This window comes from Oreochromis aureus, linkage group 15, assembly GCF_013358895.1.
Source record: "Oreochromis aureus strain Israel breed Guangdong linkage group 15, ZZ_aureus, whole genome shotgun sequence".
NCBI classification, from domain to species: Eukaryota; Metazoa; Chordata; class Actinopteri; order Cichliformes; family Cichlidae; genus Oreochromis; species Oreochromis aureus.
This window is the reverse complement of record NC_052956.1, coordinates 10,385,881-10,405,364: the sequence shown is the minus strand read 5'-3', so window position 1 is coordinate 10,405,364 and position 19,484 is coordinate 10,385,881. Positions and strand designations below refer to the sequence as shown.

Genomic DNA, 19,484 nt, shown 5'->3' with positions numbered 1-19,484 from the left:
AAAAAAGTCCTGCTAATTAACAGACAACCTTTAAAAATATGCTGCTGTGAATTCATTTTAATCCTCTGTTTTGTTGCTACTTTATTACTACATTTACTATACCCAAAACCTTTGGGATTTACTGACATGTATGTATTTGGAAACTTATCATATTAAAGATAGAAAAGGCTTTTTAATCTCTTAAAAAAAGTCACAATTATTAAAACAAGTATTTAAAGAACTGATATCAAGAATAACATATCAGAGTTGATGTTCTGGATTAGGTCTCTTTACTCATTTAAACTTATTTAAATAATCATAAAAGCTTTAAAGCTCCCCAAAAAGTTTATTTGGTCATCGTCATACCAAAACTCACAGTCTCTATTAATCACATAATTTTAATGAATTCCACTGCCCAAATAGATCCCCAGTGTGTTTGGCTCCCTTTTGAGTGTGGAGGTGTGAATCCCAGTCTTTGTCCCAACTGTTGCTAAGCTAATGGGGGCAAACCCTAAGTGGGCTGTGGAACGTGTGGCACGGTGGTGCTTATCGCCTCTGGGCCTGCTGGTATGTTAAGAATGTGACCTGAGAGAGAGTGAGCCAGCCACAGAGAAAGAGAGACAGACAGAGATTCTGGCCTCTCAGACATGACTGGCCTAATAAACACCACTGCTGCTGCGTATTCGGCTCTTTCCTGACTATATTGATTCAGTATGAATACTTGTGAGCATCATGAGGAGACTGATGAGAATTTAAAAATGTGAGCGTGTTACAATAACAGTGTTGGATTCGAATGCCTTTGTCGGGGTGTAATGTAAATGAATGAGTGCCTTTTTGGGGACTGAAAGAGAGACTTCTGAATAATAAACACCCTGTACTTTTTCTCTCCCTCTCTCTCTCTAGTGTAAGACCTTGGAGTTGAAGTTAGAAGAAGAGCGGGTCTTTACTGAGTATGAGCAGGTGCCCAAGAAGAGGGTAGACTGTATTCTCACAACAGCAACTCTGCCCGAAAATGCAGAGCGCAACCGTTTCCGAGATGTTGTTCCTTATGAGGAGAATCGAGTTGAGCTTGTACCCAACAAGGAGAACAACACGGGCTACATAAATGCCTCGCATATCAAGGTATACACAGCTGTGCTGATCTGTGTGTGATCAGGCTTTTGCAGTACTGTTTAAAAGTCTTGAGTTACCCTTCCTTTCCTTTCCTGTAGTCTTCAGTAATATTTCTCCATGTGCCTTAATGGATATTCAAAGCTCTTTTCTGGATGCTGGCTGACTTTTGTTCCATTATGTATGTATGTAAATATATATATATGTATATATATATATCTATACCACCTTCCTGTTGAAAAATTACTCAAACGGAAACAGAAAATATGTGTCAAACTGAAACTGTGGAAGTTATCTTTGTCATATTTCATACATTCAAATATACATCTATATCTATACATATCTATATATCTGTATCTATACATATCTATATACATATTTTGTTTCTTTTTTGTATATACACACAAAAAAAGAACAAAAAAGATGAGTACTTGATCACTTCATGACTTTTGCACAGTGCTGAGTTAGACAGATTTAAAGCCTTCTGTGTCTCCCCATGAAATTCGTACATTTTGAAGAGTGATGTCCAAAGAAAAGCACAATCCAAACTTAAGAAGCTAAACTCATCAATCAAGATGTCTTTATCCAAACCAAAATCAGAAGCACATGTTTTTCATTGGACAGCGATGATAAGAGATATCACCCCAACTCATGTAGCTGTGGCTTTCTTCGGGTGGCTCATATAATGTCAGCTCTGCAACTGTGACTTGATTGCTGGTTGGTTTCAATTTAAGAAGAAATACTTGAGTAATAAAAATATATCACAAGTTGTTTTACAATACTTAGGTTTATCTACATGGCTCTTAAACAGACTTGCAGTCTCAAAGTGGCTTGCAACACCCACATCATACAGCCTAAATGAAAACAGAGTATAAAGTTGATGCTTTCAGTTTTGTTCTAGTCTTTGTTGTGGTCATTGCTAAGCAGGGAATGGCTCGGAGGAAAGGATGAAAGGCAGCTATTGAAGGCTGTTTGTGCCTTTAAGCTCTCAGAGCTTGTGGAATTCCCAAAGAATGTTGTCCAAACTCCAAAACCCTCTTAAACAACCTGAGTCGCTCTCACTGGCTCTTTATTCATGTTTAGTTGCAACCAGTATGTTTATGCAAGCTTGTGCGTACGCGTGCGTCTGCATGCCATGTGTACGTTGTGCACCAAGCAGCACTGAATCGCTGCCTACCACAGTGTAACCCTCTTACTCCCCTATCATTTAAGGTGGTTGCCGCAGAACAAAAAGACCTTGTGTATTCCCCATCCGTCTCTTAATACAGTGTTTATAGTCACGAGGTGGCCTGAGAAATCAGCTGAGACATGCCCTTTATGTAATAGTACTGAAGTTTCTGTGGTCGGAGTGAGCTAAAGATTGGATGTATTTAAGTGCTATTTGTGGTCTTGTGGTTATCAGGAAGGGGAAATGGAAGAAAACTAGAGATAAGGAGTTAATAGAGTTATAAATGAAAGAACAGCGATCCTGCTGTGGATAAAAGTAACAGGTGTTTACACTGCCCTCCAGTGGTTGTGAATATTATAGACGTCTGTAGGTGAGCTGAACTTCTGTTAGCAGCCAGCACTATTTTTTAATTATAGTTTATATACAGTCATTGACTTTAATACATTGGTTTCAGCCTGTTCTGTTCCGCCCTGTAAGACAGACTTTAAACCTGACCTGGACTCCTTTCAGCTTGCTTTTTACTCTGAGGAATTGCATCAGTCTGCAATTTATCATTTACAATAAACTGCGTTAGCTGTTTATCAATGAGTACCGTCTTTTCGTTACTTTTACTTCCACTGCAGCTGATTATTATTGACACATCAGTCTAACATTTTCAACAGTTAAACTTTACTTATAGTCAACAATTTCAAACGCTGGCTGTACTTTTATAAATAAATAAGGTTTTCACTAGACTCTATACAGTTCTGTGATATTCTAAGTACATCCCATGATTCAGTAGCTTGTAAAATGAATGTAATGATTTTCTGTATGATTTTAATCAGTTGCTCAGATTGTTGTGGAGGAATTTAAGTCCAGTCTTTTTTTTGTAATGCTGCTTCAGTTCAGTCAGGGTTGTGTGGATTCATTTATTCACAGTTCTTACCGCAGCACTTTAGTCGGTTTGAGTCTAGACTTTTGGCCATTGGAGCGCCTTCATTCTTTCCTTTTTCAGCCATTCAATTGTAGATTTGCTGCTTTGGGTTATTGTCACATTTGACCCAGTTTTGGCCAAGCTTTAGCTGCCGGACAGATGACCTCACATTGGACTAGAATACTTCTTGTCACCTCTCCTCCACCGTGCTTGACAGTGGGCAGTGGTGTTTATGCTGGAGGCGTTGCTGCATTATGGCCAAACATCTCCACTGTGGTCTCATTTGTCCAACTTTGCAAACCTAATCCATGTTTCCACATTATTCTTTTTTTAGAGAGATGAGGGTCTCTCCTATCATTCCCGCCGAACAAGCCATACTTATTCAGTCTTTTTCTAATTGTACTGTTGTGAACTTTAACATTTAACATGCTAACTAAGGCCTTTAGAGTCTGAATATGTAAACTGCCAGTCATTTACTTTTAGCTATCTGTCAATGTTTCCATTTATGCTACTTGGAGATAATAGTTCATTACTAGATCTGCTCCTGTGTTTGTTTTCTTTCATTTGGCTTAATTTCTTGATAAACAAATAAGTGTTTGTTTGTATATTTGAGGCTGATTGCATATGCACTGCATACTGTAATATCCACTAATTGATTCTGCATGTCTTCCCAGGTCATGATCAGAGGGGAGGAATGGCACTACATTGCTACCCAGGGTCCACTAGCCAACACCTGTGCTGACTTCTGGCAGATGGTCTGGGAGCAGGGGGTCAACGTTATCGCCATGGTTACTGCCGAGGAGGTACACTGACACACACTTACACACAGATGTGGATTTTTTTTTTCTTTTTTAGTGGCCGATAGCTTCCTGTCTGTGAGAGAAATGACAGTGGCGAGTGTGTGTCACTGTGACTTTAGGTTTATTTCTAAGGGTCAGGACTCGTTGTTGACATCTATTTTGCCTCATCTGCTTCTTTTCTTCGTTCCCATCACCCACGAATCACTTCTCATCTGGCGCTTGTCGTCCTTTCATCTAGGAGGGTGGCAGGTCCAAGAGTCACCGCTATTGGCCTAAACTGGGCTCCAAACACAACTCAGCCACTCACGGCAAGTTCAAGGTGACCACCAAATTTCGCACGGACTCGGGGTGCTACGCCACTACGGGGCTGAAGGTTAAACACCTGCTGTCTGGCCAGGAGAGGACGGTCTGGCACCTGCAATACACAGATTGGCCTGAGCAGGGCTGTCCTGAATATGTACTGGGATTTCTCTGTAAGTGCCACCGCCCCGTCCTTTATTATAAATATGCTTAATCATATATGTGTAAGAACAGAGCCAGCATAAAGACTAGACATGTCATCAATGTGACTTTTCTTTTCTGCAGCATATCTGGAGGAGATCCAGTCTGTGAGGAGACACACTAACTCTATGCTGGACACCTCAAAGAGCCTCAATCCACCTGTGGTGGTGCACTGTAGCGCCGGCGTAGGTCGTACTGGAGTGGTCATCCTAACTGAGCTCATGATCAGGTGTTTGGAGCACAATGAGGTGTGTGGATGATGTCCTTAAGGGGCTGCAAATTTAAAATTTAGTGAAGGTATAGAACATTTTTAGAGTCCCTGACTTTCTTTGACAGTCGCAGGATACATGCATCCCTTAGAAGCAGGTTTTTTTACTTGGTAAATTAGGACATTTTACATGCAAGATATACATAATCCCGCTTTTATCTAATTTTATTCCTACATAAAGTTACACCTCAATCAAAAACATTTGACCGGCTTTCACTGTTGTCCTTTTCTTTCTTTTTTCTTCTCTCCCCTTCAGCCCGTGGAGGTTCCCACAATGCTATCAGAGCTGAGGCAGCAGAGGATGCTAATGGTACAGACCATATCCCAGTATAAGTTTGTCCACCAGGTCCTTATCCAGTTTCTCAAGAACTCCCGCCTTATTTGAACCCGAGCACCTATCGGCTGATCCGGAGTACTTAAAGTCAGCATGAGGACTGTACAACAAACACAGTATACTGGTAGCTGGAGGGAAGGAAGAACAGAGATTCGTATTTTCTGTGTGGCACTTCATCTGTATGTAAATTCTAACCCAAAACTCACCTCAAGGGAGGAACAGATCTGGTGGGCCTGTATAGAAACTGACAGCCATTTCTCCTAATCGGTGTATTTCAAATTTTGTTCCTTCTCCCCCTTGATCTTGGACTTTTTGTGTGAAACATGCATATTCCTTCAGGTTTTTTCAGCTTCAGGTTTCTTAAGAAGTATCTCGAGAAATTAAACCTCAGTTTCAAATAGGAGAGATCGCACGACTGGTACATTTCTCATTTAGCCATCATTAGAAATGGCATTATGCTGCATGAACAGTAGGTGGCAGCAGTATTATTGCTATACTCTGAAAGAGTTTGCCAAACAAAAGTATTCTTAAATCACTGTTCTAAAATGATCCTTTATTCCTGTATTGATTTAATACAGCACGTATTTACTTCAAATTTGTAAGAAATGTTTTTATTTATTTCTATAAAGGCTGTGGTCACCTTGGCCATGGCAACCATGTTGATCTTTTGAACTCTTTTTAAGTTTTTGGAAAAACCCCAGCTTTCTATTAAGCTCCTTTCAAGCAGACACACACACATGCAAACAAAGTACACTTTAGTAATTCTTTATCATCTAAAGAATTGATATAAAATTTATCATTTATCATCATAAATATTTCAAAACTCTGAAATTGGTGATACAACTTTGTCCATATGCAGTAAGTGCTGTGTATAATGTGTCATTGTGCCTTATTGTAGTAATATGTAACTACAGGGAGAAGCTGATTGGCTGATACACTCTTTGTTCTGATTAGGTTTTTGGCTAAATTCATTACTTTTTAGGTTTCATTGTAGAAACAAAGAAATTCTAGTAATCGTATCCAAACCCAGCTGAAGAAAAATGTGTTGTCCTGTTTGTAAAATTGCATTCTGAATGATTTATTTCCATATTGCATTAAATATGTTTTCCTGCTTCTCTGAATTGTAATGCAAAGCCAGCCATGTCCAGCATAACTCTGTACATAATGGGCATGTGAAAAAAGATTTCTGCAAGTGTTTTTATAGTTTCCTTCCTCGACTTGGTACCCTTAAAATACCGCAACATAGTAAACTATGCATGCATTTTTTTAAAAAAATATTTCAATGTATATATTCTCTGATAAATATAAGCTTCGTGCTCTCTTGACATTTAAGTGTTTTATTGCACTCCGGTTCTCTTTGACAGTATTTTCTCACACAGCATTCCACTGTTTGTTAATATTTAATTTTTCCCCTCAAGTTTTCTTTTTTTAATTTTTTTTGGCAGAACTTCTAAATACATTTCAATATGTGTACATATGTTTTGTATATGCATTTTTCAGTTTTCTCTCCCCAGACATGTTTGAAGCTGTTGTACTTGCTCATTATGCAATAAAGCCTTATTTTCTTTAAAAGTGCAGCATCGAGATCACAGTGAAACATCAACATCAGATGAAAGGAGTTATATGAAGCATCCGCCATCACTGGGACACATTCATTTTATTTAACAGGCCCCATATGGTGATGCAGCGCTCCTGATTGGATGACGCATTGATCCTCCTATTTGCGTACCTCCATAAACAACTCAACTCTTGGATTACAAAGTACAGCTGTAGTCTCAAGCCAAATCAAAGTTATTTACTTGATTAAAAAAAAACACCTTCCACAAAGTCACATTTTCATGCAAATTCCACAATAAATGCTTGTTGCAAAAGTATCCTGCGTCTAACTGATAGGTAGATACAGGATAAATAACTGTGAAGACATACTACTGAAAAACCAAGATAAATTATTTGGATAAGACAGAGTTTGGAAAGTGTATGCAGTCCATATGGATCAGTCTTGGTATTTCTCTCTTGTTCTCTTTATTTTTGTGCTATCATTTTACGCAGCTCTTCAATGTAAAAGTGATCCTTCCCATGAGCCACCTCCATTATAGCCATTGCCTGTGGATATGCAAGTAAATATATTATTAATTAACATCACACAATTGCTGTATGTATGTTATTTAAATGTGTAGGTATACTAAAGCTGAACAATTTTCTATATACCTTATTATTTAGTGTATTCAGGTAATCAGCTGACCTCATTTTTTGGGCACATAATATCTGACCAACTCAAGTAAACCCAGGTCATAACACTGCCCCCCACAGGCTTGTACTGTAGGCACTAGCCATAATGTGTGCATCACTTCATCTGCCTCTTTTCTTATCCTGATGCCTCATTACTGTGGAACAGGGTAAAGCCAGACTCATAAGACCTTTATCCATTGTTCCAGATCCAATCTTTTCTAATTAACCAATTGATAAGTGGTTTCATTAGGCCTACACAGCTATTTATTTCCTGTTTCTCTCTTCACATTGTGAATGTAGAAATGCACTTGATTTCACTATTAAACATAATTATACATTTTCGACCTGGTTGTTTAAGAAATAAGAGTTAGTTAGGGTTAAACATTTCAATCACTTCAGGTAATTATACAGAGAGAAGCGCTTACGTGTATAAGTTTAGTTAAATCCAGCTGGTGACTTTTATTTGGCCAGGCAGTGTAATAGAAAAAATATTGCTGATACCTTATTAATAGTTGTTCACTGGTTAGTATTTATTTAGTATTTAGACAGTCTAATGTAAAACCTCAGCAGGTCATATTACCTTTTTTAGAGCGCTGGTGCACGCTGATTGCCTCTCTAGGCCCAAGTACAATCGGCCCAGTTTCAGGTAGACGGACGACACGTTAAGGGAGTAAGGTGGATAGAGATGGCTGCATTGGACCAGGTTCACATAAGCAAATGAAAGAAAAAAAAAGACACATCTAAGATAACACCGATCTTTTTAGACGCAGTACAGTTAGTAAAAAAACACACAAAAAACCCCAAAATTTTGCAAATTTTCAAAATTATACCAGCTTTTGGGAGATTGGAATAAAAATACTACTTGAAAAATGCTTTTAAACACGAGCTAATATCATAACGGTTGATCAAATGCAGCGATGTGAAAAAGGCTGATTTTAAAAGCTGAAATTATGTATGTATGTATGGTGGCTTATTGGGTTTAGATGAGCATAATTCATTCATATTTAGATTTTTCCGATGTAAACAAATAGAAGATTAAGGCACAGATAAACTTAGATGAACACATTACCCAGAATAAAGAAACCTGCAGGAATACAGTGTGTAATATCTGATCAGTTTTAAGTACCCAAAAAACAACAACAACCCCCAAAACAAACAAACAAACAAACAAACAACAAAAACACAGCAACAACAAATACATTTGGAAAGAACAGCAGAGGGAGGGGACATGTTTTTATGTTTAATACCTGTAAGGTTTGAGAAGCTTCTCGCCATATCTGATAGCTCCATCTAGATCTTGCATGTACATGCAAATCCCCATGGCTTGGTACATCATGTGGAGCATGTACACATTGGAGTCATCAAACACGGCTCCCATTTCCTCCAGGCTCTGCTCGCACATCTCCAGCAACTCACTAGGGGGTGGCACTGAGTCAAGGCTACAAGCTCATAGTTGGCAAAGGATTCACATGGGCTTCTGATGATATAGTGAGCCTTGTTAAATAATAAAGTCTGGACTGAGAAGACTGGTTGTCTTAGAACCACCAGTCTTAACTTCATTGAGCGTCTACTCATAGACTGAGTGTGTGGACTTGTCAGACCACACCCACTGTATTTTATTGTCACTCTAGTATATGATGAAGACATCTGTGGAGTTCCAAATATGTTAAAAATCCTTAAGACTCTGGGACAGAAGCATTCCACCTCAGAAGGTCACTACTCAGTACCTGTGTAAAACTCCAATCCTCATTTTGTTCCCAGTTAAACGCTTGTTAACTTTTGTGACTTCATCTTTGATATCAGGGTTTATCTTTACGGCAAACAGTCATATAAACGTGTTAAGGTACAGAAATGTGTTGTTGTTGTAGTTCCCCTCGGTCATGTTGTTGCTGCTGGTAAAAATGTGTAGTAGCTAAATAAATTATTTAAAAATGATACATGTCAAGCAGCTATTTCATCTGTAAGACAATAATTATAATATACTGACTGGAATAAAGCAGGGGAATGTGGAACTTAGGCTTGAATGCTGAACCGTTGCTGATATGTTTCTACTTGTTGACAGTATTTCTTGCAGGAACTCTTCACCTCTTGGTCCTTATGAAGTTTACGATAAAATGTAGAAGGCCCAAAACGATATCTATTGATAGTGAAGGATATTCTTTGTGTGTTTGAATTCCCGGAACTCTCTGATAGTTTTCCGGGCGTAGCGAACCATGTTGTTGATGACATCTGGCTCAATGGAATCCCTCTGCTTACGTACTTTTAACTTTGCCTTGTCCTATAGATGAAGACAGGAGAGAGAGCATGAGAGTCAAAACAATACTTTCCAAATTCTTAAATTATACTCTCACTGGCCACTTTGTTAAGTACACCTCTTCACCTGCTTGTTAATGCAGATATCTTAATGATCCAAGCACATAGCAGTAACTGAGTGCATTTAGGCATGTAGACATGGTCAAGATGCCCAGCTGAAGTTCAAACTGAGCATCAGAATGGGGAAGAAAGGACTTCCTGTTGATCTACTGGGATTTTCCTCACACATCCATCTCTAGGGTTTATAGAGAATTGTGTGAAATGCAGCAGGGTTCTAGGTGAAAATGCCTTGTTGATGGAAAATGGAAAAATTTTGCCTGGTTTGATGAGTCTCAATTTCATTTTGATGTTTTTGTCAGAAATTAGTCTAAACAACATGAAAGTAATGGTTCAATGGTTCAGGCTTCTGGTGATCTGATGGTGTGGGGGCTAGGTTCTTGGCACACTTCAGTCCCCTTAGTACCAAATGAGCATTGTTTCTGATCATCTCTATCCCTTCATGACCACAGTGTACCCATCTTCTGATGGCTGCTTACAGCAGGAAAATGTACAATGTCACAAAGCTCAAATAATTTCTAACTAGTTTCTTGAACACGACAATGAATTCCCTGTATTCAAATGGCCTCCACAATCATCAGATATCAATCTAACAGATCACCTTTGACATGTGGTGGGGCAGGATATTTGTATCAAGGATGTACACTGAACAAATCTGCAGAAACTGTGTGTTGCCATCATGTCAATGTGGACCAAAATCTCTGAGGAGTTTCCAGCACCTTGTTATGGCACAAAGAACTGAGGCACTTCTGAAGGAAAAAGGAGATTTAATCCAGTACCAGCCAGGTGTATCTAATAAAGTGGCCGGTGCGAGTACATACCTTGTGGCATGTAGCATTTCCCAGTCCTTACAAGTGCACCCATCCAAATGATGCATATTATTAATTTTCGGCTTTAATCTCCATTCTACATTTTACCAGGTCTTACCTTTGACTTGCTTTTGCATTCCTGGCAGTCACAGATAAAGTAATAGGACTCTCTCAGCCTGTTATTGCGGTCATCTGTTGGGTAGAGGAGGTCTATGTAGCTGATAAGCACCTATAAGGGGATTTAACACACGCATTCAAAATAAAGCACACTCTCTGTCATTGACATTGTTAACTCTTCTTTGCTGCCACATAGCTCCTAAGACGCAGGGCAAAGGTTTTGCTAAAAATAACCCGGCTGAAATCTACTGCTGCATCCCTCCTTCAAACCAGATCTCCTGCTTCTCTTGACACACTGACCTATCATTGACATGGTGCTTTTCATTAGAGATGTTGCTGTGCTCTACCTTTCCCTTAATAATTTTTAGAATGGTGTCTCAGTCATATTGTTCTTCTTCTTTTGTCTTTTTTTAGTAATGTACTTGTAACCTGTCATTCTAAGAGTTTTATGCTGACTAAACAAACAAGATGAGTTCAGTTGAAATAAACTTTATTATTATAATTGTACCTTGTCACCTTTGCCAGGCTAGCTCTTTTCCCTGTTTCTAGCTTTAATGTTAAGTGATTATAATAAAGTTGTGATTGCACACTTTAATTTGAACATAAAAAAAATCATTAGTTTTTTACCAACATAAAAGCTGTTCAGTCAATCTTCCACTGACAAATAACTCTGACATAACTATCATGTGCTGCCCTAGCATAGGAAGGCCAGCCAACTCCTCCACACACACTTAAAAGAAAAAAAAAGATCAAGACCCAACCCCCTCTAATAGCAGCTGTCTCTTTTCCTCACTTCATCTCCAGGTTTCATGTCCTGCACCGCCCGAACTTCAGCCGATGTCCCTTTGAACGTGACTATGACGCTGGGAAGGCAGCTGTGGTTTATCAGGGCCATGCTGTGCAGAGAGAAAGATATCAAAAGAAAGAAAGTGATTTAAACAAAAGCGAACCCTTCTTACTATGGATAAGGTGGGAAAACTGAGGCTTAGTATTAATCCTAGCATTTGCATGATCACTCACTATTTTTAATTGGTATTACTACAAGGCTAAAACTGTGCTTGCACAGAGCTCTTGCATGACACTGACATATGTTATTACCAGGGCTGCATACTGGAAATGCCTCAGCAAAGACCCGAGAAGGCAAATTCAGCCTCATTTGGCCTTTACCACCACATCCCACTGGGGGAAACAGCATCACACATCTCTATCTCTCTATGTTACACAAACACACACACACACACGCATTGCAAGTGCAGAAACATGTAGCATTAATCAATAATCCAGCTATTCATCAGTATCATGAACAACAACTGCAGTCAGAAGTCAGGGCAACAGACACATTTATTTAAGCCTATGCCACAAACTCCCACCATCTTTTTCAAATAGGTTACCACAAGCCCCAAACAGATTTAGCTTTCTAAAGTAAAATAAGGACAACTGCAATGTCTGTAAGCATGGAACAAACCAGAGAAGCCCATAAACCACAGGTCCTTGCAGACTGACTGGATGAAGTCACCGTACCAAAGAAGCCCCATCCTAGAATTCCCCATTCAGCAATCATTTCCAATTGACCAGCTTCTACATGTATTACATATGCGCATATTACAGTACGAGTGTTCAACATGTGATAACAATATTTAAAATCCTTTACAAAAACACAAATTACTCGCCCATCAGAACTTCATCTTTTGAGCCTTGAACTCAGCAAAGTCACTGACAACCCTGCTCAAATGAAAAGTCCTGGCGGTATACTGATCCTCCCCTCTTCTCTCCTTCTAGCATCACATTTTTTGTTGATTTGGTTTTCCGAAGCTAATTTACATATTTTGGGGATTTAAGCTTTTATCCATTAGACATTAGAGAGAAGACAGGTAAGCTGGGAGAAAGACAATAAGAAAATGGCTTTAGGGGTGGATTCAAACCCAGGCCTCTGCATTAGCCTTATGGCATATTGGTTGCCTGCTCAATCCAGTGAGCTAAACCAGCACCACTCTTTGCTAATCCTAATTTTTAAGGCAGCTGCACTGATGAACTACTCTACAGTATAAGTAACTAGGTGAACTGACATCAACAGATCATGCACATTGCTGCCTGTGGACAGTTAGGCCTTTGGTGACTTGAACCAAACAAACTGCCTTTTAAAGCTAAATAAACAGACTGACATCCATAGAAGTCATTAGAAAACACAAAGTGCAGGAAATCAAAAAGAAAACACTGAGACAACAGTAGGTAGAGTTGTGTAAGGAAGTACTGTGGAGCATATGTGCTGCTGAAACCTTACGTGTGTTCACAAAACCTTTCATGGCGTGGGGGTTGTATTTAAGTCAATTCCTGTTTTTAAGGAAATCCCAAAATCAGTTTCACTTAACTCTCTTCTACTTCCTGTGTTTGCTTTTCCCCTCCAGTTGTCAGCACTCGCTGTTGTAACACTGTCTCTTCGGTCTTTAAAGCTCGTTTCAATTCATTTCATAGTTTGATTACTTCCATATGACCCTTGAGCCAGTCTCTTGGACTTTTGCTTTTCCTTCTTACTGTCATATATTATTGTTTTATGAAGAAAAGTTATGCCCATGCCTCATCGATCAAAAAGTGCTCATATGCATGTGTGTGACATTTCTTTCTTACTCTGGATAGACTGCAGTACCCAAGTGGGAAAGTTCATCATCCTCTATAGTGAAACCATTGCAGGCAACCTATTGTTTAAGACAAAGAGAAGAACAGAGACGAGTTATGATGAAAATAAGACTACAACTGTGTGTGCTGGCTTGGCTTAGCTATCAACTAACTAGCTGGCGTTTGACACGTCACCCAGAAGTCAGTAAAATCCAGTTTGGATCAACACACCGTTTTGATTCCTTCCTATACTGATGCAGAGGTAAGACACGTGACTGTGGAGAATGGCTGTGGGTAATTAATGGGTCCTTACCACCCTCTGCACCACTTACATAACACCCGTTTCAGCTCAGTGGCCACAAGGACAGATACAGAAAACTTTTACCACTTCATACCACAATTTATTTTTTATATTTAAGGTCCTCACTGTATCAAAATTACATTGTATAACAAAGCATTACCTGGGAGAAGAGTGTGAGTAGTTCTTTGTGGTCCGGCACATCCAAATGTTTGGAGTAAAAGCGATGCAATCCGGCAATGTCTGCCTCGGTCATCTCTCTTTTCTCATTATCTTCGTCCTCTGTGTCTGTTACAATAAAAGAATTTGGTTTCATTTAAAATATTTTATTATTTCACTGGTTTGTTTAACCAGGATATGGCGCTGTGCTTATTTCACCCTAAGATTTTCTTTTTTGTTTGGTTATACTTGTTGATGGGTCTAGAGAGGTCTAAAGTGTTTTGTAAGTTGAGTTTTGGATTCCTGTTATTTTCCTGTCTTATCAGTAATGTCGAGGCTCAAGCTTATTATATTTTTGAGCTCTGGTTACAGTTCAGTTTTTATTAAATATTTCTTTGAACTCTGAACTAATGTTCAGCCCAGTCTTTGTACCAGACCATTTGTTTTGTTAAGCCACTAAAAACTGATCCACTTGTACTGAACTCTATTTATGTTTACATGATTTATTTGGATTTTCACATAAATGAACTAAATGCATGTTTTAATGGTTTGCACTGTACTAAGAACTATAAGTTTCTTCTTGTTAACTTGGTCAAACATCATTTGACTTCAGAGACACTTATGCAATCTGCACTGTGTGCCCAAGAGCTCCTATTTCACGTTCAAGCATTTACACTTGTTATGTAGTCTGGACACCACTTGACCCACATCTATAGGGTATATATAGATGTGGTTGGGGATGTTTCTCAGTGGATTTTTCTCTGAGATATCTTGAGGGTATCTAGGGATCTCTTAGAATGACTTTTAGAGTGTTTCTGCACAGACACTACACAGGTGGCTAGATAAGTGTGGTTCATAAAGAGCAACAACAGCCAAGTCACCATCAAGAAATCATGTATGCTTTTTCTCCTTGTGTTGTAAAGAAATAAGTACTCACGTGATTGCATCTCTCCTATGAGCAACATCTTCTCACAAATGCATCGTTCTTTCTGCATTTTCTGCAGAAAACAGACATGGTTAGCAGAAATGACCTTAAGAAACTCCAGCATGTGCTGGACAACGCTTCAGAAAGAGATTATTGTATTTTATGTATTATTAACTGCCCAACCTTCTTTGCAAGGATTCGCGCCACCAGCCTGGATAACTCTGACGGGCACCAGTTCTCTCCAAAAGCAACCATTGCTGAACACTCCAGCTTGTGCATGGCCCAGTCTCCTTTCTAAGGAGTGCGTAAATGTAATAATAGCATACAAAAAAACAAAAAGCACCTCTTTACTTTATGGCCAAGTGAAATGTGAGTACATTCAATTCAGTCAACTATTGACAGTTTATGTCCCACTACAACAGAAGGCCTAACAGTTGGCAACCCCTAAGCGACACCACCAGCTGTAGCATTAAGCTGTAGCATGGTGGCATGCTGGCACTCTGTTAATCTAATGTTACCCTTGCCTCTTCACTCCTCCAACATGGAATGGTCCACTCAATTATCTGCTTAGTCCCCAACTTTATAAACAACACTGCATCCTACACACTCCATAAGAGAGCATGCTATGTACACATGCATATAGAACTGCATAGAACAACCAAGTTCAGCTAAGCTGTACATCTGCTGAGACTACATTACAAGACACATGAATTATATATTTATGTCATTGGACACTGGATATGAAAACTAAATTCTAATTTGATAGGTCTCAGAGAGAACTAGACCAGTACACCTGCTCTGGGTTTTCAGGCTAAAAAAAATGAGCAAATGTTGGGAGACTTTGGCCAATAGCAGGTCTTTTGAGATATTTAAATAAAGATCATAGAAATCCTTTTAAGATGCAAGCTAAGCTCTCATGGTGCAATGAGTTAAGCTGATGACTTTCACCAAGGAGAATCGGGTTTCAATCTTACATAAAATCAAATGTTATAATTGACTTACTTTGTTTAGATGTGCACATGAAGCATCTGCAAATGCCTGTGCTTGTCTGCTGGGAGGAACATTGAGAGCAGAGCTGCAAGAGCAGGGTAATTTGAAAATCTTTTTGGCTTTTATCACTTATTGTCAACTGTACCTTTAGTAGTACTGAAGCAGAAATATAGAGTTTAGCTTGAGGATGTGTCGCTACTTGTTTGTCCTCTCTACAGTTGCACATTTTTGTCATTTTACACTTCTTAGGATTTACATTAGAAGAGCCTAAAGACATTGATTAGATGTCATGTTTACCCATAAAATAATGATGAGATATATAACGTAGTAGTGAATGCAGTGCATGGAACAGTGTTTGACAAAGCAAGAGGGTTCTGGGTTCAAATCTAATGATTCAAAGAGGCCCCATGCCTGTGTAGGTTTCTTCCCACGGTCCAACTGGTAGATCTATTTTGGCTGTAAGTATGAGATGTGAGGGTTTGTGCTTGTGTTTCTCTATGTGTTGGCCCCTTTGGTGGACAGGCGACCTGTCAGCGATGTACCCTGGCTTTATGACTACTGGAATAGACTTTTTAAGCTCCAAGTTTTAATATAGACATTTTAATAAGAATTCACACAAGAGCTGTAACTTTGCAGGATGTTTTCTTACCTGACATTTCACGTTGCAGTAGAAGGTTTTCTTGCACTTCCCACATCTTGCCAAATGCTGTGTCCTATAAATTACAAAAAAAGTTTTTTTTTTTTTATTACCCTGCGGATGGCACTGAGTTGATATAAAAGAAATCAGCCTGAGACCGTACACATCTTTGCACCATTTATTTTCAAAGGGACAACGTATCCACAAGAATGCATCTGGTTATGTAACACTGGATTGTAGTAGCATAATAGTATTCAGTTGTGCATGTACAGACATTTAAATGTTTGCTCCATAACTTTGACACATGAAATAGCAGTTGCTAGTGGCTTGTTGTAACTGATAGCAATGGAGGGCTTTAAAACCTACTGTGGTATTAATAGAGCAGGCCTTCTGACAGGCCAGCTGTCTTTTTAACACACTGAATCAGTAAAGCAGCCAAAAAGTTCACCAGTATAATTCTGAGGCTCTTACCATCCGCAGTCACACCAGGTTTACATAAGCCACTTACAGGCTGGAGCAACCAGTGGGAAAACATGACGCACTAAAACTACCTATTGCAAAGAGCAACTGTAACTCAGGGGTCAACTTACCACTGAACTGTGTAAAGTTGCGTAAGTCACAAAGGACGTTGTCTCTAGGATGCTGTCTCTTGCTCAACTGTTGAGTTAAAGCAAGCTTTACAGAACTGATTTTAATGGCTCTTGATGAATGTAAACAATGATCTTTCAGTATATCGAACCAATTTATGAACAGATCTGCCTCCACAGGTTCTGTTTCCAAACTGAAAGTTAATTAAAAGCCTTTCCAAACCTTTTTTCTTCTACTTTTCTACTAGAATATGGCACACATCTCTTAGATTGATAAAATTAAAGCCCTGAAACTGTGTTAACATATTACCAGACTATATTTTTTCACCTAAAATTGCAAATTTGTGGCAAATTTGTGTAACAGGCTATGTATAATGTGGCGTACCTTTACTCTTGCTACTTTACAATTTTAAGTGCCAAATAAATAGTAAAAATATCTTTTTCATTCCTAAAACACTTGGCGACTGACCAACAGTCTCTACATTTTGTTAGCCAAATCTTACTAGATTGTCAAAATAAACACAAATAAACATAAAAGCTAACTTGACCAAGCTACATTTTCTTCTCAATACTTCTTGCAACCTGGCTCCATCCTCTAGCTCTTCTTGGCTGCTGACAGCTCAGAAGATACACTGGCAGTCTTCCGGTTTTCTAGCTAAATGTGCCTTTATCATACACCTGCATAACAATGGCCTAACTTCAGTTTTAGGCTAGGACAAACAACTGCAGAGTAATCTACAACTTCTGAGGAGATATGCACATTTATTCAAACGTCTTGCATGCAGAAACAAAAATGTCAGACAGCACAAGCACCTATATTTGTGTTTAAATATGCAGAATTTATATGATCCTGCAGGAAAAATTCACAAGTAGAACATTAGTTACAATTCACATCGTCCTCACTACTAATAAGCACATTTCCAGTTAAAAAAAATGAGGTGAGGAAAAGATGCACTGCCAAAGTGTTAACCTGGTGAAGCAGAACTCGCAGTAGCAGCCTCTCTCTTTCACTGACAGCACGTGGGAGTAGGCAGGGCAGGAAAACAGGAGCTCTCCAACTTTAAATGGTCTGGTTACCCGGAGCCCTCGTCCCTTCCCCGGGCTGTCAAACCTCTCCAGTCCTTCGATGCTGCCCGTCATTGTGCTTCCTGCCCGGGGTGTCATCTCTCAGAATGAGCCCAGAGACTTGGAAGAGAAGGGGGATGTGGCATCCCAGCTTCAAGTGTTAGGGCGTCACCATTCCAATAATAGTTCACAGTGGCATTCAGGCACAGAATGGACTCAGCAAACAAGCAGCCGATGGGTTTTAGGAGCTACACAGCAATTTTACAGCTATTAAAGTGTTAAGCCTCTTGGCAAAAGTCACTCATGCACTCACAAGTGTAAATGTCGTCATCAATGAACTTCTTCCCCCCACCACCTTCCCCAAGTGTTTGAAAGATATGAGGAGCAACCAAAAATGAGTGCAACATCGCCCCTAGTGGACACGGAGTTAAAAAAGTAACAGTCGACAATCATCATTAGAACATTACACCCAACAGGAAATTAGTCTGATTAACGTGAAACATTGCGCATTCCTGCAGGTGTGATGTTGAGCTCTTCATCTCCTTGAAAGGTATGGATTCTCTTTGGCGTCAAGTAATGTTTTACAAATTCACTGATACATTTCTCTCTGATACATCTTCAGTGCCGTTGAGCTTTCTTTAACCCCAGCGTTGCTAAGTTGCTGGAAACATTGCTCACAGATTTTTGTCCCACGTTTCTTGTTCTGATGTTTGTGGAGGGCATCTGAGTATGCAAGGGAAATGTCGCCCACATAATTACAACACCACCATGAGTCTGAGGCGTTAATAAAAGGCAGGATGCACCACATTCTTCTTTTGTCCAATTTTGGTGAGCCTGTGCCAATTATAGCCTCAGTTTCCTCTTCTTAGCTGGAAGGAGTGGCATCCAGTGTAGTCTTCTACTTCTTCTTCTACTTCTTCTACTTCTACTGCTGTAGCTCATTTGCCTTGTTGTGCATTCATTGATCCTCTTCTGCATACCTTGGTTGTAACAGGACGTTATTTGAATTGGTGTGGCCTTCCTTTCAGCTCAGAGCAGTCTGGTCTCCTCTGACCTCTGACATCAACAGGACATTTTTACCCAGAGAACTGCCGCTCACTGGCTATTTGCTCTGTTTACACTAGAGATGATCTGCACCTTCTGAGACACTTCCCTGTTCTGATGCTCAGTTTGAGCTTTAATATGTCGTCTTGACCATGCCTACATTTCTAAATGAATTGAGTTACTGCTGAGTAGATATTTGTGTTGATGAGTTGTTGAAGTGAAGTGACCGGTGTGCGTAGATCAGTTATTTATCTAACTTTAAATTTATAAGTGACAATCATAACCAATTTATTTTTTGTTTTAGTTGTCAGAGTGACTTTGCTCCTTCTGAAAATAAAAGGTAAAGTAATGTTTCATTTATGTATCACCTTTCAGTATAAATAGCACAAAGACCACAGAGTCAAAAGTTCTTAAGCTCAGTGGGAGAGATGCTGCACAGCCTGCAGGCCGCAATCACATGATCTCAGGGACCTGCTGGGTACGTATGAAGATAAAATTTCTCTCATGCGTACTGGTGTGTGTTCCTGCAGAACCCTAAAAGTCAAAACTAAGATCTTAATGGTCGCCC

General features: G+C 39.4%; 2 protein-coding genes across 3 annotated transcripts in view; one reads left to right on the top strand and one right to left on the bottom strand.

Moving 5' to 3' along the window:
- The window catches only part of LOC116310716 (tyrosine-protein phosphatase non-receptor type 14), a 42,651-nt gene extending 36,006 nt beyond the window's left edge, over window positions 1-6,645 (top strand). For both annotated transcript variants that reach the window (XM_031727594.2, XM_039598763.1), the window contains exons 16-20: window positions 883-1,101; window positions 3,845-3,973; window positions 4,209-4,443; window positions 4,556-4,719; window positions 4,996-6,645. In XM_031727594.2, the coding sequence (XP_031583454.1) occupies window positions 883-1,101; window positions 3,845-3,973; window positions 4,209-4,443; window positions 4,556-4,719; window positions 4,996-5,124 (876 nt within the window). In that variant the 3' untranslated portion in view covers window positions 5,125-6,645. The remainder of the gene's footprint in view (window positions 1-882; window positions 1,102-3,844; window positions 3,974-4,208; window positions 4,444-4,555; window positions 4,720-4,995) is intronic.
- Window positions 6,388-18,514, bottom strand: LOC116310717 (N-lysine methyltransferase SMYD2-like). The gene is made up of 13 exons (XM_039598764.1): window positions 18,186-18,514; window positions 17,778-17,992; window positions 16,233-16,296; window positions 14,777-14,887; window positions 14,606-14,666; window positions 13,673-13,797; window positions 13,224-13,291; window positions 11,392-11,494; window positions 10,600-10,710; window positions 9,460-9,580; window positions 8,550-8,724; window positions 7,883-7,991; window positions 6,388-7,176 (listed from the first exon to the last, which is right to left on the bottom strand). Exons 2-13 carry the CDS (start codon window positions 17,969-17,971, stop codon window positions 7,096-7,098), a joined length of 1,323 nt encoding a protein of 440 aa, XP_039454698.1. The 5' UTR covers window positions 17,972-17,992; window positions 18,186-18,514; the 3' UTR covers window positions 6,388-7,095.
- Window positions 18,515-19,484: the final 970 nt, after the last annotated feature.